General features: G+C 49.3%; 6 protein-coding genes across 6 annotated transcripts; 4 read left to right on the forward strand and 2 right to left on the reverse strand.

Annotated features, from left to right (window-relative positions):
* Nucleotides 1-528: 528 nt before the first annotated feature.
* On the forward strand, nucleotides 529-2,633 carry N7509_001977 (uncharacterized protein; the record flags this gene model as incomplete). The annotated part of the gene is made up of 9 exons (XM_056626614.1): nucleotides 529-581; nucleotides 714-895; nucleotides 956-1,038; nucleotides 1,093-1,643; nucleotides 1,699-1,849; nucleotides 1,915-1,980; nucleotides 2,032-2,140; nucleotides 2,235-2,450; nucleotides 2,506-2,633. 9 exons carry the CDS (start codon nucleotides 529-531, stop codon nucleotides 2,631-2,633), a joined length of 1,539 nt encoding a protein of 512 aa, XP_056492409.1.
* Nucleotides 2,634-3,051: 418 nt separating this feature from the next.
* On the forward strand, nucleotides 3,052-5,703 carry N7509_001978 (DEAD-box ATP-dependent RNA helicase DBP2; the record flags this gene model as incomplete). Its single annotated transcript, XM_056626615.1, has 6 exons — nucleotides 3,052-3,098; nucleotides 3,341-3,537; nucleotides 3,605-4,573; nucleotides 4,638-4,745; nucleotides 5,295-5,423; nucleotides 5,489-5,703. 6 exons carry the CDS (start codon nucleotides 3,052-3,054, stop codon nucleotides 5,701-5,703), a joined length of 1,665 nt encoding a protein of 554 aa, XP_056492410.1.
* Nucleotides 5,704-6,191: 488 nt separating this feature from the next.
* On the reverse strand, nucleotides 6,192-6,914 carry N7509_001979 (SGNH/GDSL hydrolase family protein; the record flags this gene model as incomplete). The annotated part of the gene is made up of 2 exons (XM_056626616.1): nucleotides 6,192-6,826; nucleotides 6,890-6,914. The coding sequence occupies 2 exons, from the start codon at nucleotides 6,912-6,914 to the stop codon at nucleotides 6,192-6,194; spliced, it is 660 nt and encodes a 219-aa protein (XP_056492411.1).
* A 25-nt stretch (nucleotides 6,915-6,939) lies between these two features.
* On the reverse strand, nucleotides 6,940-7,464 carry N7509_001980 (uncharacterized protein; the record flags this gene model as incomplete). The annotated part of the gene is made up of 3 exons (XM_056626617.1): nucleotides 6,940-7,080; nucleotides 7,154-7,286; nucleotides 7,349-7,464. The coding sequence occupies 3 exons, from the start codon at nucleotides 7,462-7,464 to the stop codon at nucleotides 6,940-6,942; spliced, it is 390 nt and encodes a 129-aa protein (XP_056492412.1).
* A 7,134-nt stretch (nucleotides 7,465-14,598) lies between these two features.
* On the forward strand, nucleotides 14,599-16,348 carry N7509_001981 (putative C2H2 transcription factor (Con7); the record flags this gene model as incomplete). Its single annotated transcript, XM_056626618.1, has 3 exons — nucleotides 14,599-15,270; nucleotides 15,494-15,674; nucleotides 16,002-16,348. 3 exons carry the CDS (start codon nucleotides 14,599-14,601, stop codon nucleotides 16,346-16,348), a joined length of 1,200 nt encoding a protein of 399 aa, XP_056492413.1.
* A 3,859-nt stretch (nucleotides 16,349-20,207) lies between these two features.
* N7509_001982 (pentatricopeptide repeat-containing protein) lies at nucleotides 20,208-22,568 on the forward strand (the record flags this gene model as incomplete). Its single annotated transcript, XM_056626619.1, has 2 exons — nucleotides 20,208-20,471; nucleotides 20,574-22,568. The coding sequence occupies 2 exons, from the start codon at nucleotides 20,208-20,210 to the stop codon at nucleotides 22,566-22,568; spliced, it is 2,259 nt and encodes a 752-aa protein (XP_056492414.1).
* Between the last annotated feature and the right edge of the window lie 1,780 nt (nucleotides 22,569-24,348).

The following is a 24,348-nucleotide window of genomic DNA, read 5'->3' on the forward strand; positions in this document are numbered from 1 at the left end:
GGTTCATCTTGTACGCAATTCCCTTGGAGGAAATCATCATGAGTTGATCGCTAGTCGTCTGGCATTTGGCGCCCCTTTCTCCCGCCACATTCGGGATGATATCACTGTTCAAGTGGCTTTTTTCAACGTTCCAGATATTCAAAGTAGATAGAAATGTGCCATAAGCAGATCTTAACACAATCTAAAATTCAAGTTTCATCTCCAGGCTTTTAATGGTTGCGATGTGTGGTGCTAAACAGTAACGGTCAAGGCTTGAGCGGTACTGACTGACTTGAATTTTTTTAAAGCAGCTAATGTGGATACTTTCAAATCCAAAGTTCAAAAATAAAAGAGAATTTAAACAAATTCAATGAAGATGGCACTCAAAGTGGCTCTATGCTGCACCCCGACCCACCGTCCAATGGAGGAACCAACTGGAGAGAAGCAAATCGTGTTATCGGTTATCGCACTTCACCTCCCCCACCCTCATTGCGGCGGCTTTTCCAACTTTCCCTCCATCGCATCCTGGCAATTCAATTGGCTTGAATCATGTCTGTCAAACGGGTTCTTGTGATCGCAGGGTCCGACAGTTCAGGTGGCGCGTAAGTCAATCTCGTTCTGTACCCCTCCACCGGTAAACGGCATGCCTGCTGCTACCCTCGTTGACGCATCGCATTGATACTGCCGGATCAATGGCTCAATATGTGAATCTTTGAAGCTAATTCAGTCAACAGCGGTCTTGAGGCTGACCAGAGAGTTCTGGCAGCTCACGGTGTCTATGCCCTCACGGCTACAACCGGACTCACTGCACAAAACACCCTCGGCGTGCAGGACATCTTTGTAGTCCCCGCTGAATTTGTTCGAAAGCAAATCAATGCTGGCCTTGAGGATGTCGGCACCGATGTAGTCAAGTTGGGTGTGTCCTTTTTTCAAACAGTTTGTGACCCTACCCAGAACCTCTGCTGACCGTGAGCAGGAATGCTATCGTCCGCCGAGACGATTGATGTCATCGCAGAAACATTGCAAGCCCACAAGCTTCCCCCAATTGTCCTTGATCCGGTAACAGACACTCTGCCCGGCTTATCTACCTTTCTCGTGCTCATAATCGTATAGGTAATGATTTCCACAAGCGGATCACAGTTGCTACCGGAAAAGGCTGTCAAAGAACTCCGAACAAAGCTTCTCCCTCTCACGACCGTCCTGACCCCCAATATTCCGGAGGCTCAGCTTCTTATCAAGGACGCCGGTGATGAAGCTCCGGAACCTACAGATTTAGCTGGAATGATCTCGCTTGCTAAACAAATACGCTCGCTGGGCCCCAAAGCTGTACTACTGAAGGGTGGTCACCTCCCTCTAACGAAGGACCACAAAACGGCCCAAAACCCACAAGATGGAACCATTGTGGTTGATATTCTTGTTGATGGAGACACCACAACTTTGTTCGAGACGGAATTCTTGGTTTCTAAGAATACCCATGGTACTGGCTGCTCATTGGCATCGGCAATCGCGGCAAACCTGGCCCAAAGGAAGGACATGATCCGAGCGGTTCGCAACGCCGTTCGGTTCGTTGAGGTAGGTATTAAAACGAGTACTGATCTTGGCAAGGGAGTGGGCCCATTAACCACTTCCACTCGATGTACACGATGCCTTTTGCGCCGTATGTTGTCCTCTCGCTTTGTTTTTGATATATATGCATGCGCTAATCGGAACGATATGCAGCGGTCGATTCATCGAATACGTTCTGGATCGCCCGGATGTTCAGCCAGTCTGGCAAAAGTTTACCCATCATGAGTTTGTTGAAGGCCTGGGCCAGGGTACGCTTCCATTAGATCGATTCAAGGAGTATCTCGTGCAGGATTATCTATACCTGGTGAGTTCATTTGCGACACTCCCACTTCTCCAACACTTCCGGCACAAAGTATTAAACACTTCCAGGTTCAATTCGCCCGAAGCAACGCACTTGCCTCTTACAAAGCAAAGACGATGGACTCGATAGCGGCGGTAAGTATCGATCTACATTTCCTATTGCATCATGCCTGACTCAAAGCTTAGTCGGCCCAAATTGTACTACACATTCAGCGAGAAATGGCACTGCATCTGGACTACTGTGCATCTTTTGGTCTATCCAAGGAAGAGATAGAGGCTCACTCGGAAACCATCGGTCAGTTTTATCGTTCTTTGACCCAACCTTAGTTGGGTTCAAGTTTCAATTCTCTCGTTTCCATGCAATATCTGACTCGATCATACCGGAATAGCGTGCACTGCATACAGCCGGTATATACTCGACGTGGGACAATCCGAGGATTGGCTCGCGCTACAGATGGCATTGGCACCTTGTTTGATCGGATACGGTGCCATCGCCAGACGACTTCATTCTGAAAACGGTACTCTTCGGAAGGGGAACCAATACTGGAAATGGATTGAGAACTATGTTGCCGAGGACTATACGGAAGCCGTTCGCCTGGGATCCGGTAAGTCAACTATGGCCTCCCTTGCCGGGTGCTGAACTAATTCTCATTTCGGTAGAACTACTGGAGAAACATATGCAAAAGGTATCGCCCAGTCGTATGGAGGAATTAATCCAGATCTTTATGCGGGCTACGGAGCTGGAGATCCGCTTCTGGGATATGGGGTTAAGCGACCAGAAGGTGTGATACCAGAGTGTTTGTGAAATAGGTGAAATAGGGTGAAAGAAGGCATTGTGATACAGATAATTCATTAAAACCAAGGCATAGTTAACAAATATATGAGAATTGCCATTCAGTTCAGTCAAGTGTAGTACCTGGAGTACCACTGCCCACCGCCACCATCAAACTCTAACAAAATTTCTTTGTTCGAAACCGCGGAACCCGGCCAGGCAGAGTCACGTGGCACGCTATCCCCGATATGGAAACTTTTTTTTTTTGCCTCCTTCCTCCCCTGGCGTTTTTTTCTTATTCCTTCCTCAAGTTCTCAGCGAACTCATCCTTGTCAACAACCTCCCCAGTTCTCTCTTTTCTCTCCTCCCCCTCTCATCCCCCTTTATATCTCACTCACTTCATCCCCATCAACAAAAACAACACAGTTTCCATCATGTCTTACGGCGGCGGTGGCTATTCTCGCGGCGGCGATTCTTACCGGTAAGTCTCTTATCCTCCGGGATCAACCCCCTTTGTCCTCTGTCCTTTGTCGCGTTTTCGTCGGCAACATGGCGTGTGCATCCCTCTTCTTAGGCGCATCTGGCTGTGAGAGTGACCTCTCAACTCATCCAGCCTAGACTGGTGCCTGGATCGAGATCAGGTACCTCCGGCCACGTCTGCCGGTCGATGCACTCGCGCACTTTTTCCCATGATCTGTGACCTTTTGCTAACGGTGTCTCCAGCTCCCGCAACGGTGGTGGTGGTTATGAGAACGGCGGCTCCAATGGCTACTCCGGCGGTGGTGGCTACGGAGGTGGTGGTGGTCGCGGTGGTTACGGCGGCGGTGGTGGTGGCTACGGCGGCGGCGGCGGTGGCTTTGGAGGTGCTGGTGGTGACCGCATGTCAAACCTCGGCCAGGGTCTCAAGCAGCAAGAATGGGGTAAGTGCTGAAAACTTCCATGGGATATTCTCCTTGTCCGACCGCAAGAATACTAACAATCGTCTAGACCTCAGCACCATGCCCAAGTTCGAGAAGTCTTTCTACAAGGAGCACGAGGATGTCACCAACCGCTCGGAAGAGCAGGTGCAGGAGTTCCGCGCGGCAAACAAGATGGCTATTCAGGGTACTGGTGTCCCTCGCCCCGTCGAGACCTTCGATGAGGCTGGCTTCCCTTCCTACGTTTTGTCCGAGGTCAAGGCCCAGGGCTTCGATAAGCCCACCTCCATCCAGTCCCAGGGTTGGCCCATGTCCCTCTCTGGACGTGATGTTGTCGGTATTGCCGAGACTGGTTCCGGAAAGACTCTGACCTACTGTCTTCCCGCTATTGTTCACATCAACGCTCAGCCCCTGCTGTCTCCTGGCGATGGTCCCATCGTCCTGGTCCTGGCTCCCACTCGTGAGCTGGCTGTCCAGATTCAGGCTGAGATCACCAAGTTCGGAAAGTCCTCCCGCATTCGCAACACCTGTGTTTACGGTGGTGTCCCCAAGGGTCCTCAGATCCGTGATCTGTCCCGTGGTGTCGAGGTTTGCATTGCCACTCCCGGTCGTCTTATCGACATGCTGGAGGCTGGCCGTACCAACCTGCGTCGTGTTACCTACCTGGTTCTCGATGAGGCTGATCGCATGCTGGACATGGGTTTCGAGCCTCAAATTCGCAAGATCATTGGCCAGATTCGCCCTGACCGTCAAACTTGCATGTGGTCCGCCACCTGGCCTAAGGAGGTCCGTCAGCTCGCTTCTGACTTCCTGAACGACTACATCCAGGTCAACATTGGTTCGCTGGATCTTTCCGCCAACCACCGTATCACCCAGATTGTCGAAGTTATGTCCGACTTTGAGAAGCGTGACCGCATGATCAAGCATATGGAGAAGATCATGGAGGACCGCTCTAACAAGATTCTCATCTTCACTGGTACCAAGCGTATCGCCGACGAGATCACTCGTTTCCTCCGTCAAGATGGATGGCCCGCGCTTTGTAAGTTCCAAGCCCCGACTCCTGCTTTTCTTGACGACATTTGCTAACCTCCTCTTCCCTCTAGCCATCCACGGTGACAAGCAACAACAGGAGCGTGACTGGGTCTTGAACGAGTTCAAGCAGGGCAAGAGCCCCATCATGGTGGCCACCGATGTGGCTTCCCGTGGTATCGGTATGAACAAACTACAACCCCTTCCCCCCTCCCTCAAACTCCCCCATCTCCCCCCTTGAGGAGCCCTTGAAAAACTCACCTGTGTGATCTTGTACGACGCAAATGGCACGGTGCTCAACTCTCTTGAAGTGTGTTGGTTTAAACACGACTCGTCCAGGCGGACTTTCAGGTCATCTTAAATGGTTACCATACCAGGAGGACCTTGGACTCACAGTGCAGCGTAGCAGACAGCAGTTCCTGACAGGATTTCTCCGACTCCTTTGTGGCAGCAACTCGTAAGAGAGTTGGAGTTTTCGTATCTCAACCGTTGTTCCTGGTCTGTTCAAGCTGCATTTATTTCCAAGGTTACTCTAGGACCACGATTACCGTCACCTCATGGACTCGCTTCCTTTTGCTCGGGGTTTCTTCTTTTGGATTTCTTCTTTTGGAAAACGCCCTGAAGAGAGCAGTTATGTATCCAGTCCTACACGACTGAGAAGGGGCCCTCTATGGCCATCACCATATTATTACCCCACTAATGATCTGTTTGCTAACGAAACCGTATTCAAGATGTTCGCGACATTACTCACGTGTTGAACTATGACTACCCCAACAACTCCGAGGACTACGTTCACCGTATCGGTCGTACTGGTCGTGCCGGTGCTAAGGGTACCGCCATCACGTTCTTCACCACTGACAGTATGTTTCATTTCCCTTTGATTGTTCCCTTGTCCACGTGATATCTAACCATCATCTCTCTACAGACTCCAAGCAGGCTCGTGACTTGGTCACCATTCTTTCTGAGGCCAAGCAACAGATCGATCCTCGCCTTGCTGAGATGGTCCGCTACAGCGGTGGCGGCGGCGGTGGTGGCCGCTGGGGTGGCCGTGGTCGTGGCCGTGGTGGCTGGGGCCGTGGTGGCGGCGGCGGTGTGACCGGCTCCAACAACAGCGGTCTTGGTGGTAACCGTCGTTGGTAAACGCGCCCTTCCCCGAGCAATCCCTCGAGCTCGCCCTGCTCTGTGTTACTGGTAGACTCCCTTTTCATTTTGCTTCACTTCGGTTCTCGCGTAATTCGGTACGGACGGCGTTACTTTCGATGTCATAGACAGTCTTACATGATTTTTTTTAATCGGTTACATGAATATCTGGCGATGAGTTCCGCACTCCCGGGTCTTCGTTCCCACCTATTCCCCAAATCCTAGAGCTTGGGTTCACGTGGCCAAATCATACATGTTGATTATTCGCAAAAGTTTTTCTATGTTCTGGATTTCAGCGCAATGTCGCTTCACCTGATCAACAAACCAGTCTCAAGTGTGTATGTTCATAATTGAAAAGTTGATCATTGAACTATTTCTCCATCGGTAAAGCGTAGTGTCAGCCAGTAGATACCAGTGCATTTACCAATGTTCAACCTTGGAACCCTATATTCGAAGCCGTACATTCAAGTTCCTCCTAGACGCACCAACTAACCCCGTAACCATTCCTGCAACTGCTCCGCCAGAATCCGATGCACATGACTAGTCATATGTCCAGAATTAAACCAAAAATACGTATCCAACGACGTAGGACACCCATAACTCAAATAATTATCCCCAATATCAGGCTGATCATACCCAGCACAAAAATTCGTCGTATTAACAATCCCATACCTCGCAGGATGATCCAAAATCCCACTCAAATGAGCATGAGCATCAAAGACCCTAACCTCAGCATCTGTTCTTCCACGCGCGAATTGACGCGCTTGTTCAGAAAGCGCGGTATTATACCATCCCACCTGCGTTGCATTCGGGTGCGGCGAGCCGGAGACTTGGTTTCCTGGTGTTTGGTCTAGCGGGGGAAGGTTCATGAAGAGAAATGATCTGTAGCCTAGATTGTATAGGTCGGTTACGGAGGTGAAGAGGGTAGATGTGAGTGATTTGTAGAAGGTTGGGAAGTCGACGGTGTATTTTGAACTGTCGTTTATGTCGTTTATGCCGATCCAAATTGCTATTAGGGAGTCTCTTGGTTGGAGGAATTTGGTTAGGGGGGGTGTGGGCGAATTGTTTGAATTGGTGGGTTTGGTTGACGAGTGAGACGGTGAAGTTGTGGTGGAGGGGGGTGCTGGTGGTGATTTTGATGTTAGTATTAGTCCTACCTAGTAGGTACTAGTAGTAGTACTAGTACCTCTCGAGAGCTTGGGTTCGAACATGAAGGGCCGACAGGTTGGGTACGAACTAATGGGTGGAAATGTCAGAACCTGCGAATGCAAAATCCCATAGTTGCTTTTTGCAGGTTCGGGGTGAGGTTAGGCCTGGTTTGACGCCGCAGTCTGTGAGATATTCTACCCAATTTGGGCCTCCTTCGGCTGTTGCTGTCTAATTGAAAATAAGTATATATTAGTCAAATTGGGGCATGGAAGAATGGTTCAATATTAGAGGAGAGCATTACTTGATTTTGTACGATCTTATTGGAGAGTAGAGTCTGCTCGTCGAAGGCAAAATCGAAAGCATCTCCAATGAAGCTGTAGTTTTGGTGCCCGTGAGTTCCTTGGACGTAGGTATATGAATCTCCAAATGCAATCCTGAAGTAGATGTCAGATTTCCATTCAGTAATAATTTAGAAATATAAATTTATTTCACTTACAAGCCTTTTTTGGACGACCATTGGAATTTGTCTGTTGATTTCGTAGTTGGTGATGCATCTACGGCTCGGACGGAGGTGAGAAGCAACAAGGAAGATAATACGAATGGTAACTGCATTTCTTCGGCTCGGCAAATTTTGAATTGAAGGATAGCGTTTTCAAGTTGACAGCTACTTCCTAGGTAGTTGAATAATTGTTCAGATCACTTTTGTCACTGGGATGATTTATATCCATGGATGTCACTGCCACCAGTGGTGTCCGTATGGGAAATATATCCAGTACCCCGCAAGCGATCAGATCCGGGGAAATTTTGACTAGAGCCGGATTATATTTCTCCGTCAAACTGAGAATTGGATGCGACATTTCAAAGGCTAGTCTATACATAGTTGACGGAATGCTCTTATACTCATTCAACATGCGAAGCCTGGAGCCTCACAGTCGTGATCGACATGGAGACGTTGATGCAATGCGATGCAAAATCTCCGATTCCCCCATAAGGCTGAAACATCGGGCTAAAGTACGCCTGCGGACTAGTTATAGTTCAGAATCAATTGATGTGGGTGCTCATTGCTTGTAGTGTGGCGGTTGGAGCTACAGTTCGTGACATATAGCTTTGATCCCCAGCGTGGTTAGTCTCGCCCCAACGATGAGAATGGAAGGTGTACATCGACGATTCCTATCACTAGAGCCTATAACGAACCAAATCTAGTCTAGTGCTCAATCTAGTACGACTGGTTCTAGATTGTACCCCCAACTGCCAAAGCTTATGCTTAAAATGGTCCACAGAGAGGCTGTGCGGATGCTAGTGGTATCTTTACTCTGGTTCCACGACAGATTGTCTATGTACTTCTCACTAACCCAGAAGCAGCCTCAGATGTTGATCATGGAGGTGCCAAATCAGATTCTCCATAAAGAGTTGATCCGGTTGCTCGTTTATCTGCCAGCCCAGACCCGACACAGCTAGCTTAGACTGGGCAATTGTTTAGTTGGGATCGTAATTTTGCCGAGTACATTACCGGTCGACGCGATGGTATGCATGCATATGTACATTTATCTCTCCAATATGTAATCGCTTGCGGAAGACGTGGCACAAAGGCAAAACGACGAAAATACCAAAACACTTTCTCTGCCAGCGCATATATTCGACGATCGGGCCGCAACCTTGGAAGATTACCAACTTGAACAAATGCCAATTCCAGACGAGCTGCAGCAATGATGCCAATCCCAAAATTGGGACCGGTTATTTCCACCCAGTGAAGCACCACGCGCTGATTGCCGAGGGGGAAAGACATGCATGCATCGGCCCCAAAGCTTCTCTGGATCTGCAGCTCGGTACAGGCGATGGTTCCTAAGAGAGCAAGGTGCAGCCCGGTTTTCCAGCCATCGAGAGAGAAAGATTCCTTGGCGGCCTTTCTATGACACAGGGGGGTACCAGTGTTGCATATTCCAATCTTGCTATCTACAAATCCTGAATACCAAGCACAAGGAAAATAACGTGGCCTACGTATCCTAATCCCGGTAATGTCGACTTTGGCAAGCCGTCCAGCCGGAACCCCGCGTCCAGGATGCGCTAACTGGACACGGCCCCTGTCATGCAATGCACCTACTGGCCGCGCGCGGGCTGCCTCTTGCCAGCTGCGCGGAGCGGACGAAGAATATGCATGGAAAATGTAACCTCTTCCCCCCCGTCGCTACCAGTAGAGCTGGGCTGGGTAATTTATCTTTTTGTTTTGTTTTGTTTTGTTTTTGGCTTCCCTCCAGGATAAGTCCAATTGCGTTTGCCAGTTCGCAGCCACAGTGGGAACGCGGACATTAAACATTCAGATGGAAATCCAGCTAGGTGAGACTCCACCAACCGCGTGCTCTGGATGGTAGACATTGACTTTCCAGGCGTAGTTTTCGACCAGGGTTATAACTTGGTTTGTTGTATCTTTTCAATCAAGTTGATCCCGCCGTATTCGTTCAGATATTAAATATTAATCTTGATTTATTGTTCATCAGGATCCCTGTCAACAAAGTACCTGGTACGGATACTCTGTACATAACTTGTAAACCCGTACGAAAAGAAAAAGCACTTGACTCTGCTGACCCCCTGTCTCGGAATTCGCATCCTTGACTAGACTGACCTAGTGGCCGTCCTCGTCCTGACTTTGATTTGGTCAGCATGTGCGAAATGCGTTAACAGGGAAGTCCAATCTTGCCCCATCCCCACTCCGGGCTTCCCCCCCTAATTCTTATTTCCCATTCCTTGACTCCGTCCTCCGACAGGTGGCATACGAGTACGGAGTACATATGCTACTACGTCTACTCGTACTAGCATTTCATTTCACCCCCATTCCCGGCTTTTCGTCTTCACCTTAGCCGAAGCCGAGGATAAACCAGATCGGTCCCATCGCCGCGTCGCTGGGGATCCAGATTTAGGTCTGAACAGGGCCAAACAGGTAAAAGGCCCGGAATATTTGAACTTGATCAGCATCTGGGATGCAGGTAGCGCACGGTCGACCATTTCCTCTGAGGCCTAATTCGATCTGCCGAAGGATGGGCGGGTAAGACTTACCGTGTACGGTGTAGCATCCTATTTTCCCACTCCACCCGCACTTGGCCAGTGCGAGTGGCGGGTGGAGTGGGAAAAGAAGCAGGTGTTCCAAGTGCACCAAGTGGGTTCGCACCTTTCCCTGAGCACGGGGCGTGGGCAATCTCCTTCGGCAAGAGGTGTGTGGGCAAGGTACCCGAGCTTGACTTGACAGCTCCTCCTGGCTGGGGATCATCGTTGGTGCAGTGCGTGGGCTGGGCTGGGCTGGGCTGGGCAGCTTGTACGGAGTACGGTAAACGGAGCTACATACGCTAGTGGTAGCCCATCCCAGCCCAGGGCAGAGCAGAGCAGCGGCGTTCTGGGGAACGCGAACGTGCTGTTGTTAGCTTGTCCCAGCTTGTCCCAGCTTGTGTCCAGTGCAGCTGGACAGCGGATCGCGGACTCTGGCCGTTTTCTCCGGAGAATAGCCGTGGCACGATTTGATCCATCCGTTCTTGTTCGCCACAGATATTTATGTACGGAGCTCGGAGCACTAGTCGTAGATTCATGAGTGGGATCATTGCAAGCACTACTCACTAATGAAACTCTGTTCTATGCACCGGACGAAGCCACAGCCGCGGAAAGCGCCTCTACTACTAACGGTGACCGTTAAGATGCAGGGGGTTTGTTGACCTACAGGAATGTATGTACATAATATGGAAGTACACCCGGAGTTCATACATAAGGGGAAAAGCAAATTACATGGGGACCCCCCTAAGAACAGAGAGTGAGGTACTTCGTACTCCGCTCTTCACACTGAATGCCAAGCTCTTTGGGTAAACAGCCGCATAAGTTGACAGATGGAGTAGAAACAAACCGGTCCAGAGTCCTCCGCCTTCCCTTATTCATACTCGTACCTAGAGTCGTACTCAGTACAGGAGCACAGGTCCGGCCAGTGTGCTGTTCTCCGTGCTCCGTCCAGAGATACTCGTACAGTGCATACAGACACGCCGAACATGAAAATGAAAACTGGGGATTCAAAGTGAGGCCACGCTGGACGCAACCCGCGTGCTGGAGACCGATGCGGCTGCGGCGTCCAATGACCGGGTCGCCATATGGATTTGATATCGATCATCCCGGAACAGCGTCCGGATATCCCGTATGGGCCCTCAATCACGCTGGCACGGCGCTCTCCGCGGACTGGCCCACTGGTCGCGGCCGCGATAGCGGAGACTCTCGAGGCACGTTTGCCAGATTGCCGACCATGACTGATTGCAAGGGAATTTTAAAATAAAAATAAAAAGCGGGTTGGGTCTGAGGCCATGAGGCATTTACGGGTACGGAGTACGATGTACAATTCAAATTCCATGGCAAATATGGCAAATTCGGATTTACCGTCATGCATGAGGCAATCGGTCGAAATGATTCCGATCCCCGTTCCTCCTCCCCTCCCCCCTTTTTTTTAAGCTGGATCGTTTGGGGGCGGCTGTTTCTGCGTCGTTCTGTTGCTTTCGTTTTCTTCACCGGTACGTAGTGGATGAACCAAGTCCGACCTGCACGGCTTGGTGGGTAAATTTCTCCAGTATGTGTTAAGGACCAATCAGAAAAGGGAATGGGCGAAACAGAGCAGCTGGCCCTTTTGAATTTTTTGAATTTGCCTTTTTCCGCGGTGGGAGCCTTGCATTGTTCTGCACCCCGTTTTCTTCCTATCTGAGGGTAAACAGGGCCATCGAAGGTGTGCTGGGCCTTGGTCATGACCGGATCCACTTTTCGTTTATTTTCACGAGGCTGCCCTGTCCTGTGAATGGCGTAAAAAAAGTCAAAAGTCCCGGAGAGCCGCCGATGCTCCGCCGATGGGCGATTGTTGGGCCGGGAAGGGGATGAGACGCAGACACCCTCTCGTAATTATACGGAGTATGGAATGACCCTTACGAATGGTCATGAGAACCTGGAGAGTTCAAACCGGACAGCGAAAGAGATGGGGGGGGGGGAGGGGATACCCTAGGGTAGAGAACGGGGCATGGTCGGGGGTCGGTCGGGGAGATGACCAATGGAGTGCAACGATTTCCCAGCTCTTTCCCCCTTTTCCCCTTTGCGATGCTTACGATGGAGTTCTGATACTATAATTACTTGCAGTCGTATGATAGGCGCCAATGTTGAATGTCCTTAGGTAAAGAGAGAGGGGGAATCCGGGAACCACGGTTGCACGCCTCTATCAGAAAGTATCAGCACGAACTTGAATGAGTACGACTGTACGAGTATGTACGGGCGAATCGCCTAGGTGGGGGTCCCCCTATTCCTTGCTTTTTCTTTCATTATTATTATTTTTTCTTTTTTTTCTTTTTACGTTCATGCATAGGGAAAGAGGGAGGGAGAGGTTGTATGGAGTTTACTTGGCCTTGGCCATGACCAAGGCCATGGTCATTGCGGCATTCTCCGGCGTTAAGCCCTACCCAGGTCAATAAGACCATATGTACGTCCTAATTTCCCAATGGTAGTGCTTGATCCGAGCGATACAAACCTAGAGGTGTCATGAGCCCAGATAGCCTCCGATCACGGTGGGTGGGGATTTGTTTGGCTCCACTGCGTTCCTGGGTATTATCGTATGGTACGTAGCCATTTTCATCAATGCGAGACAGAGGGGTTTGTGAGTGCCAGGGTTCCATGTGGTAGTACTCCGTATGGCGTTCAAGAACGATCACACACTGTATATCTATGGTATAATTATAATTACAATTATCGCTATAGCCATGGCTATAGCTGTGTACTTTTCTAGAGTACACAGTGGAAGTGTAAGTACCTATACTCCATGTATCAGTCCGTACAATGTAAATGTAACCCATCAGGAAGCCGGCTTCAACCGCCTCGGCTCTCTCTCTCGCTCTTTCTCTCTTTCTCTCTCTCGCTTTGGCCCTAAAAGCAACCCCACTGTACTAAACCACTCTAGGGACAGAACCAAAATACTCAAACCTACAGGCTCCACCGTCCACGCTAGCCCTGGTCCTCCCGAGGGTCGCTTGTGTTTCCCCCGGCTTGCGCTATCCCCTGTTCTCCCTTAGTTGCACCGGGCCCGCTGCCTACTATCCCACTTTGGGCTTCGTTTCCACCCTTTCCCACTCTTTCCCACTCTTTACACCACCCCCGTTGAGGTTCCTTGGGCACGCCATTCCTAGCAGCCTCTTGGTTTGACTCCAATCAGTGTTAGCGCCGGTTCTCCCCCTCCTCTGTTTCCATTTTACCCTAACCCCCCCCCCTGACCTCCCGCATCGTCCATCGCCCGTCACAGCGATCTTGGTTAGTACCCACGGAGCGTAGACGCTAGGTTCACCGTCGTGAGACGCGCCCGAATTGCGGGTAGACTAGTCTGATGGGAGGCTAAATCCAATATCACTAAGATCACTAAGATCACTAAGAGATCACTAAGGAAGTGTACATCTACTTTGTTCTTACTTCAGAAAAGACCGATGGGAAAGATTTAGAAAAAAGAAATTGACGAAATAATATTTTACCAACATCAATGATTTACAGAAAATACTGTAATCATTTTCGCCACTTTTTTTCTGTCCCCCTTCTTTCCCCCCCCCCTGGGATCCGCAGGAAAAAAAGAGAAAAAAAAAATTTCCCATCACACGGAAAATGGAACACTTAGCCGGTGTGAGGGGAAAGGGGGCCAACCCAGTCGGAGGATTGTGTGGAAAAGGGAATGGGCCCGTACAGAGAATAAGATTCATTTATTATACAATTAATTATATTATAATTATAATTATGATTATGATTATGATAATAATATTTATTATTATTCTTGATTTATTCATACATTATTCATGATCCTCCAGGCGATACTCGTACACTCTGTCGGAGTACTAAATAGGATCGGATAGAATAAGAGTACCTAGGTACTCGTATACTGGTAACCTGGAATGATAATGGAAATTCTCTTGAATGATCATGATGATATACTACAGTGTGCTATGCCATGCTATGTGCTATGTGCTATGCTGCTACTGATAAAGTAATCTCGATCCTCAAGCTCGTTCGTGTAATGTACCAAAATTACGCCAACTCCACCGGGGTCCACCGCATCCTCGGATCCCACGAGGACGTCCTCACTGCTGCCGAACGGCCTTTTAGGTCCAAAGTTCCTATTTTCCCCTCTCTCTCCAATCCCATTTTCTTTCCCTTCGAGTCTTCCTTTGATACTCTTGCTGACCGCCCTGCAAGACATCTCTCTTCCTAAATTCACCAGGGGAAAAACAAAAAAAAACCGAACTAAGATTTAAGCATCGGGGCTTCATTGAACGCGCCTGGCTACTACGCGTCGATCCCTTCAAGTCCTGCTTTATCTCCACACGACTGGGATCTGCATTTCTCCCCTCTACCTCGACTACCCTCAGCCTTTTGACAACTTTCGACCTCTCTAAACTTGTATGTGCCACCTCCCCTCCTCTCCTCCTCCCAATCCAACGTGGCCCCGAGAGAGTCTAGAGAGTCGTTAGTCCCTTGCTTGCAACGTGCCCCCCCCCCAACTTGTCACATTTCCCCGACTTCCTCTTCCCGCTCCTCCTTCCCTCCATATTCACCTACCTTTTTCATCTACCACATCTACCACCCTCACCTCAACCTTCACCTCTCACTCTCAACCTAAAACTAAGTTGACGCGTTTTAGCCTTGAACGCGCCAATCCTCTAGGAATTTGTTCGGCGCGCGCGCGACCAAACTCCTCTCTCCCCACCGTTTTATATGGACAACCGGCCCACCTCCGAGTACGCACAGTCAGGTTCGCACCACCCACCAGCACGACCTGTCGACACACCTTCTGAACAACCTCCTGCAGACCAAACTTCGGCTGCTGCCACTGCTCACTACACTCACACTCCTCAACCCGAAGTGCGCTCCACTCCCCAGTACACGCCGCAGCCCGAGGTTCGACCCGCCAATATTTCATCTTCCAACACTCCTCAGCCGGATTACGGCCTCAATCCACCTCCAACTCGCTCGCCCGCTTACCAAGACTACCTTCCGCGTCCCGCTCAGTCTTACGCTCCGAACTCCCAACCTGGTGGTGCGCCCGGTATGGCTCAAGCAACAAGTCCGTTCTCGCCCATGTCCATGTCCATGCCTGCGGCCCCGCGTATTTCCCCGAACCTGAAGTCTGACGACGCCGTTCCTCTAGATCCCTCCCTCCCGGCAAACAGCCCGACCTACCCTCCTCCCTACTCCCCTTACCAACCCCAGGGAGGACACGAGATGGCTCAGTACCAGGGCCACCCGCCCCCTCCACACCAGATGTACGCCCGTGACTGGCCACCGCATTACGGTCAGGGGCATCATATGCCGGGACCTTATGCTTCTCCCGCTACAACGGTTGGTTCCGCCTCTCCTGCTACGACCGCAGGGCCCCGCCCTGGTCAGGTATGTTTTTGATGATCCCAGCGTATCTCCGAAGGCTTCTGTTGTAATTATCGTTGTCTTGGGCGCTTCTGGACTTGACCCGATCAGATGCGCATCGGGTCGAGCTCCCAGGGATCGTCAAAAACATCATTTCTCTCTGTCTATTGTGTTCCGATTGAGATCTGCCTGGCTTATATATTTTTTTTGACCTGCTTTGCTGACAATTCCTTTCTTGATTAACTAGGTCTACTCATTCGTACCAATTCCCGGCGCACAACAGCATAAGCGCCCCCGTCGTCGATACGAGGAGATTGAGCGCATGTACAAGTGTGGGTGGAACGGTTGTGAGAAGGCATATGGTACTCTGAACCACTTGAACGCCCATGTGACAATGCAATCGCACGGTGCGAAGCGCACTCCTGAAGGTGAGTCTTAAACTGCTGTTTTTATTTTCTTTCCCGCGGCACAATTGGTCGCAAGATCCTCGAAGTTGTCGCAAATCGCTGGATTGGGTTAGCGCCGGTACCTGCACGCTAGCGAGTTACACTAGATCTCGCGGGGCCGCAGTAGCGTGGACGACGGCGTGGAAGGTTAAGCTTGGTTAAGCATGCCTCCATCCCTTTCTACCATGCCATGATCTGCTCACCACGCCCTTGCTGCCTGTCTCAGTTGATTCTTTTTCAGAGCCTTTTTTTTTCTTTCTCTGTCTAATTTCTATCTCCCCTTCCCCATACTGACATTTGCCTTTCTAGAATTCAAGGAAATTCGCAAGGAATGGAAGGCTCGCAAGAAGGAAGAAGAAGCTTCGCGCAAGGCTGCCGAGGACCGTGAGCGTGTGGCCGCTCAGGCACAAGCTAGTCAAGTCGATGGCCCCGGCCCCGACCCCTCCCAGGGACAACCTCCGGCTTACGGTGGTGGTGTCCGCCCTCAACTTCCCCCCATCGGATACCAACCCGCGGACAGCCAAGTCCCTAGCCAGTATGGTGCTCCGAGTGGTGGAATGGTTTACCAGAGTAATGGACAAATGGGGTACCCTCCCAACCCCAACTACCCTCACTCTCCATACCAGACCGGACCCGTCTACCAGCAACGTGAGTAAAAAAAAAACATACGAACACCAAAGCATGCCGCGCCATTTGTTTCTCTGCCAGGACTTGCGATCCCTCTCATTCATGGAACTTTTGGATTTTTTTCTACCCTCCCCTACTGCTTCGGTCCATACCGTTCACCCACGCCCACTCCCATCCCAGGACTGGTTGGCTGATAATTTGGCCCACTCGCCATGACACTCCAGAGACTCAATCGACCGGCTACCCGCAATAATTACATAATTCGCCTTACTCCTACGCTGTGAAACGGGAATCTGCATCTCCTTTTTTCTCATCTCCTGTCTTGTCAACCCTTTTTTTTGGTCTTCTAATCACGATATCCCATTGCCTGACTCATGTCGTCTCGGAACCCCTCTGAACCCCCCCCCATCTCTCCATTCCTTTCCTCTCCAAGTCTTCTTTCCTCGATGATACCAAACCTCTTGCGGCTTTAATTTAACCAGTCAAAGAGAGTGTCTTTCTGGCTTTGTTTTACCTGCGAAAAAAATCTTCTCTTTTTTTTTCTCGTCTATTAGAGAGTGTCTACGTGCATCCAGCTCTTGTGGAAGCGGGGAGGGTTATTTGTTTGTCTGTGTCTGTTTCACTTCTGGCTCGCTTGCTTTGCCCGTTTGCCTCCAGGGTGTATTGTGACTGCAGGAAATCGGTTAGGTGGCGGAACTTACTTTTATGCATCAGTATTTGTACCGGTCCTGTTGATTATATCTCTTTTTCTTTTCTTTTCTTCTCTCCTCGTCTCATCTCTTTTCGACTGCGTGGGCATCTTGAAATTTTTTTTTCTCTCTCCCAAAACGGGGGAGGGCAGTTTTCTCTCTTCGTTATTTCCCATATTGTTCTGGGCGGGCTTTCGTTGTTAATTATGTTCAGTTTTGTTTGTCTATGTCCTGCCCTATGTTTCTATGTCTCCGTATGGAAGTTTGCTACTGGCAGGTTATCCCTTGCTTCTTCCTGCTTTATCCTCCTCTCTTCAAGATCTTCTCTTCCGTGTTTCGTATATTCTGCTGGTCTGGTCTGGGCTGGGCCGTCTCAGGTCTGGAATGCATTCTTGTACGCCTATGGCTTGTGTATAGTCGGTTAGACTGTATTCATGATTGCTTTTGGGACTCCTCGATTCGATTTCCAGTAAAGAAAAGACTCCAGTGATCTACTCCATCTTCCATTAGCTCATCTGTAGAACCTACCTTGGAAAGTGCTAACCTAAACAGCAAGAGCAGGGCACAAAGAAGACGATGTCGGGCAGCAACTTTAGAAAATCCCCCCACACCACCATCACCACCACCATCCATCATCCCACTAGCGCCAACCGTCGTAATTTTCATTATTATTTTCAAATAAGGTTAAAATTGCCGCCCACCCCGACCCCGACCCAGGATCCGGGTAAAATGTCAGCCTAGATGGAAATCCCAGCCTAAAGGTCACCGGTTTTCTCCACACGTTCGGATCCTTGGCCATGGGCTAGCTAGCTAGGCTAGCGGGATCGGGCTTGGTAGTGTACTGTACCTAGTACCTACCTTAGTGATGGTCCAGCGCTAGTAAAATAAAAGTCAAAAGTCAAAAAGAACAAGGTTAGGTTAGGTTAGATCCGATAAATGCTAGTGGCAAAGTTCTTTTTCTTTACTACTAGTACTAGTAGTAGTGTTAGCCACATACGATACATACAGGACCCGGACAAAATAAGCGTACTAGTATCATGCGTAGGGCTGATTTTTATTTTTATTTTGGTGATGGGTGAAAATACGGGGTGATTAGCAGATAATATTGAGGATTTCCTAGCAGCCGTTGTGGTACAACGCTGTACTTAGATGGGATTAGGTTGTATTGTATTTGGGTATATACATACGTACATACATAAGAACTCGGCCCCGGAGCTGGCTTCATGGTACGTACCACAAGTGTGGCTTGGGGTACGGGATTGGCGTCAGTGGCTTTAGAGCCTGAGACATGTGTGCGGAATGGGGTTGGGGCCATCCAGCTATCCGGTCATGATTGCTTTTTTTAGGTGGTTCTTCTACTCGTATTTTGATCGGTCGTTACTTTTTGAGTATAAGTGGGAAATTATAAATTGTGGCTTTGAGAATTGGTGAAAGAGTAATAGGTGATTGTACATGAGCACTTGCATGGAGTTCTAATAATGGAAGAAAAAAAACACTAGTAATATTATTAGGATTATAATATCGAACAAGCTTTTCTTCCTCAGCGATACAATAACGGGGCCGCATGCGAGCTAGGATTCGTCCGGCAGTAGTACTAGTATTGTGACGGGGCTAGTCACAGATGTGATTGAGAAGTAAGCTGCGGTGTACAGGTACACGACACGCACCATGTCCGTGGCGCAGTCCTGGATGGGATCATGGCGTTTCCGAATCCTCAATTGGGATTAGTGTGGCTGCCACCCACGTGGGACGATGGTCCCCTGCAGATGTTGTGAAGCTGGAAATGTGTTTATTTGAGTTGGTAGTTGATAAAAATATTCAGTATGGTGTGGTGGATTGGTCTGGGTGCGTTTGGAACGGTGGGTACTGGTCGAGGGTCATTGGGGATTTTGGTACGAATTCAAGCTAAAATTATATGATAGAGATGAAGATAACTGTCCTTGTGTCGGGGCTTCATAGTATTTAAAGTTTGGGGGATTCAGTAGGGATTGCATGATTAAGTTGGGCTGTTAAGTACTGTCCTAATCCCTTGGCCCCCAAGGCGTTACTTGTACCCTATAGTGCTTACTTTTTCCAGAGTATACATGCACTAATCTTTGGCCTGGATTATCCGTTATTCATAGCAAATTAAATGAAATTCAAAAGATTTCTCTTCATGCAATAGAGTTGGCCGCATGCGCTGCCAAGTTTGTCATTTTCGAGGATGGGGCTTGATTGACGATTCTCGAACCTCCTGCATGGATTAGAGCAATAAGTACTAGTACTTTATGCGGCAAGCCAATTGGCAGCCCTGGAGTTGCTAGATTGAAACCTAATTCATTCAGTGGCTTTGGGAAATGTTTTGCTTGGGGCTATTCCCATTCGTTCTGTGCATGTGGCTTTGCCCACTAACCGCTGGTCTTTAATCTTCGCCTGGTGAGAGTAGACATGGGTATGTTATGCATTTGAAGACTAGATAGTATCATGTTAGGAGTATGTTGTGCAGTAGCACCGAACCCAGAATCGGGCTAATGCAGATCACGTACCGCAGTTGAGGCCCGGGAACTAGTACTGTAAGTCTGGCAATAAGTTACTGGTACTAGTACAATCGAATGTAGGGCTTACTAGCGGCCCGCAGTCTCCATGCCTGCAAGTTAAACTGCTTGAGGTTAGTCTTGCCGCACCATGTGGCCCCAAGCCTCAGGTGTCAATGTCACGTGAGCATTCCTGCCTGATATAACAGGGCGAAAAATAGGTCTAACCATATAGGGACTAGCACCAAAGACCTCCGTGAAATTATTGCGGACTTCCGGCGCGACAAAACAGACTGGAGTTTTCCAGTGTCTACTTTTTGGAAAATATACTCCGTGACCTAGAATTCATCAATAGCCTGATACCAGACCTCAAACCTGGTGATGGCTGGTCAACTTCCGGCCTCTGTCCTGAGCAGAGCTCTGCGCAGTCGAGGAATTCGTCCGCGGCTCACGTTGGCAAGCGCTCAATGCCTAACCCGAAGAGCCCTTTCACCACAAGTCCAACGATCTCTCTCCTCGGAAACATCTGCCAATGATTCTATACCATTTGAAAATGACCCCGAGAACGAGCCCGAGACTTCGCCTCATTCACAGCCGGCCCCATCGCTTCGCGGTCGAGACAATGCCGATGAAAACCGGGAGGGGGCCAAGGGCAAGGCAAGCCCAAATCAGAGGGACAGGCGATCATGGATATTGCCTCTGCTACAGTGACCGATGGACATGGCTTCACTAACACGTCAATCGCGATGGAGTTGAAATGGGTGGCCGACCCCAAACATCTGGCAGATCGAGTCGGGCGTCTCCTGCGTACAGGCGATTTGGCACAAGCTGCCGCTCTGACTCGAGAGGCACAGCGCAGGCAAATGAGGTCCGACGGAGCGTGGAACCACTTAATGCGATATGCCATGGATAAGGGCTACCCGGAGGCTGCGTTCAAGTTCTACAATGATGTGAGTTCCCTAAGTTTCTGCGACGGCTTTAGGAAGAGCTTCCCCAACCTTTTCACATTAGTAAGAATTTGTGACTGACCTGGCTTTTGTTTGCCCCTATAGATGAAAAAGCGAGGCCAAATGCCAACTGCCAAAACGTATACTGTCATGCTCCAGGGCTTCGCCAACCAACCACAGTCTCGTCTCCTTGTCAAAAAGGCCGAATCTGTATATCGATCGATCTTCTCGAAACAGTCACAAGTCAAACCAAACATCATTCATTCAAATGCTATGCTTGGAGTCTGCCAGCGTCATGGCGACATGGACTCTCTCTGGCGAATTGCTGGAGAAATGCCCGACGAAGGGGACGGAAGGCCGGATGAGAGAACATATAGTATAATTTTGGCCGCCCTCCAGCACGCTGCCCGCAATGATGTTCAAAAGATGGATGCCAGTCAGATCGACCAAATCATTGCTCGCCAAGAAAAAATGGTCATTGAAGGCAAGAGAATATGGGCTGATGTTGTTTATCAGTGGAAAGAGAATGGCCTGGACTTCAATAACCAGCTTGTGAATTCGATGGCCTATCTCCTTCTTGATGGTGTTCACGACAGCGATTTCTACGATATATTCGCCCTGTACAACCAAACCATGGGAATTCCTATTCTTGTGAAGAAACCGACAGCAAACATCAATGCCTCTCGCCGACGAGCTGAATTCAAACTTACGACTGAACACCGAGCCCAACTTCAAATTTCGAAAATGGACGGGGCAGTAAAGCCAGCCGAGGATGTCCCATTCGTCGACGAAAACAATAGACCCATAAATTCAAATGCCGAGAACAATAGGACCGAGGAAGAGACATTGATGGAGGAGGAAGAGATGGAACGGGAGGATGACTTTGAGTCGCTCTTCGAGCCTGTCGTTACCAAGTCTGTCGCTACCGAGCCTATTGCCGCCGAAGCCGGGGAACAACAACTTCCAAAGCCTGACAACAAGGATCTCACCATGATCCTGACAGCCTGTTTCAATATGACTCAAGGATCTGGCCAGGGCCCCGATTATTGGGATTTGTTGACCAAGGGGCCAGATACGCTCCGCGTCCAGCCCGACGAAGTCTCCTCCATGGTTTATATGCGTCTCCTTCGTCAAACACGATCTAGCAAGATTGCCGTGCAAACAATCCGTGAGCAATTGCTTCCCGTACGTCTTGCAAATGGCAATGCGTTCCACGTTGCGCTCGCGACTTGCCGTCGCGACCGCCGTAACAAACACATTCTCGTCCTAATGAGCGAGCTTTTGGACATGATGCGCAAAGCCTGGATTCTTCCTGACCCCCGAGTCCTCGAAGGGTATCAGAATTTCATCGAGACGTTGTGTGATGATCCACAAGTCCTCATGAACATGGACGGTCTGGGAAAAATTTCCAAACATTCCACCTTGCAATCATTGGGCAAGCAACTAGTGACCAATCTGCGTCTCAAATCTCTGGCCACATTGCGCCCCCATGTGATCCAGATTCACGAGGCTATACAGTCAGGCAAGGTCGGCCCAAAGACCCGCTGGGAAGATCTCAAAGAGAACAGATACGGAAGACCTCAAATGAACGGCCATATTTGTCTTGGTATTATGAATGAAGCTCGCAGAGTGATTGGCGAGACATTGAAGCCTGAATTCTCGAAATTCGTCTCCAAGGCCGAGCAGAAGATTCTTCTTGCGGACTCGAAAATGCTAAAGCCCTACTCTGACTCTGCTACCATCAAGGCTATACAGAATAAAACGATATACCCGACTCGGGAGCAGCGAGTTGCTTTTGATGAGATGCAGATGGAGTTTTTGGAGCTTGGTATGGGATGGATACATAAGAAGAAGAAGAAGAAGCAGCAGGAAAAGGTAAATGAGCTTTTGAAGCCTCCGCAGCTTGAAGCTGAAGTCGCACCTGAGGCCAAGCCTGAAGTCGAGACAAAGCCTGAGGCCGAGACCAAGCCTGAGGCCGAGACCAAGCCTGAAGTCGAGACCAAGCTTGAAGCCGAGACCAAGCTTGAAGCCGAGACCAAGCCTGAAGCCGAGACAAAGCCTGAGGCCGAGACCAAGCCTGAGGCCGAGACCAAGGCTTGAAATTGATTTTGAAGCTTCGGATTTTTGTGAAGCCAAGGCATGTGTGCTTCCTGTACTATAATATTGTTTTTTCTACAACTGTACTATACTCTATACTATTCGCATTGGTCTGACGGCGCGGGGCGCTTGGAAATGTATATTAAGAGCATCTCTCTCTCACACATCGCGAACATATCAAACCCTCATTTCCATTTACAATTTTCTACCGCTCTTTTCCTCAGAAGTTCACAGAAGTGGCTTTCAGACATCTATATTAGTACTACTACTAGTATTTCTCTCCAGGGCTTTCTCACCAGGGTGCAAACCTTGGAAGCTTCAAGTTGATTTACTGGATCTTAAGCACCCACAAGAAACTCCCAATAAGATTAGCCAACTTTGTGAAGCCATCGGGTTTGAAATTGACATCGTCTACTGCCAGCAAGCAAAATTGAGGTGGCACAATTGGGGCTATCGTCCACTGTGTACTACGGACTATAGTGATGGGGAGGACCAAACAGTATCAGAAACGAATTTTGTAGTTGATTCAAAAAATCTCATAACGGAGGGGATAGCGGAAGGGTAGAGGAGCCCCGAGAAAATCCTACCCAGCCGTACCGATACACGAAGGATCACTTCTTGTGTCAGCTTCTTCCTGCGTGGGTGAACTTCGTCCACGGCTCGTCAGAGCTAGAGCCGGAGGTGGTGGTAAGGCCGGCAAGGCCAGAGAGTGGATTTCTGGAGACGGGCATCGTTGCAGGTGGGCCCCCAGGCTTGATGTAAGCTACGCCCGGCTTCTTTGCGTGATGTTGTCTTGTCCTGGGTTCTATGCCTTCCTTGAGGAGATTTTGGACCCCCGTGGATGACCCGCTCGAAACCGAGTCCGAGTGCCGTTTGAGTAAAGAGGGCAACAGCCGCCTTCTGTTTGATCTGGCTGTTCTTCACCTTCAAGGTGGTCTCGTCGATAGGCTTTACACCGGGGCGAATTGCTCGCAATGAGCGATGAATGGCTTCTTGGTTGGTGAGGTAGGCTAACACCACGTTTATGAGGGTGAACACAACATTAACAATGGATGGTGACCTGGATCTGTTACTACCACAGTAAGTTACTGATGCTATGCATAATTGTGCCATGAACTTGCCTAAGATTATCAACATCGGAGTCCTCTTGACCCTTTTCGGAGCCGACAAAATCTTGAACGATGAGGATAAGACCCTTGAGTCTTAGTTTAAGACAATGATACGCTCTTTTCTTCTTGTGTCTTGGTGCGGCCTTTGTTTTCATCGCTGTCCATATCTGTTCGGAATCCGGGAAAACTCTTGTTTAGAGGATGGAAGTTGGAAGTTGAAGTTGGAAAGAATCAGTATGATGGCAGGGGCGAGGAGTTCAAAATTGGTGTAGTAGGATGTCAATGGTGTGTCATGCCATTCCGTGGCACAGATTAAGGCGTTGTTGAAAGGGCAGCTACGACCCTATCCCCATTTAATAGCTACTAGTAGTAGTACTGGTAGGTACAACTCGGTGCTTTTTTTGGGACGTTTACCTACTTCGTAGGAACTCAAGATCCTTCGCTTTTTTTTTAACAGATGGCTATAGCGGACTGGCTAGGAGACTTATCAGAAACGGATGACCTGAATGTTATTGATTGAGCAAAGCGGTCGGGGACCACCAGATAATATTGGGGATAAAATAGTAGTACATCATTGACGTCCATGGAGTTGGCTCTCTCAGTGTATAGAATACTTGCCACTGGTAGTATCGTGCGAGGATAAAAGCGGCGACAAGAGCACGGCAATAATTGTA

The sequence above is a fragment of the Penicillium cosmopolitanum genome, assembly GCF_028827165.1.
Source record: "Penicillium cosmopolitanum strain IBT 29677 chromosome Unknown utg000004l:1.0-4361866.0:1.0-4365735.0, whole genome shotgun sequence".
NCBI classification, from domain to species: Eukaryota; Fungi; Ascomycota; class Eurotiomycetes; order Eurotiales; family Aspergillaceae; genus Penicillium; species Penicillium cosmopolitanum.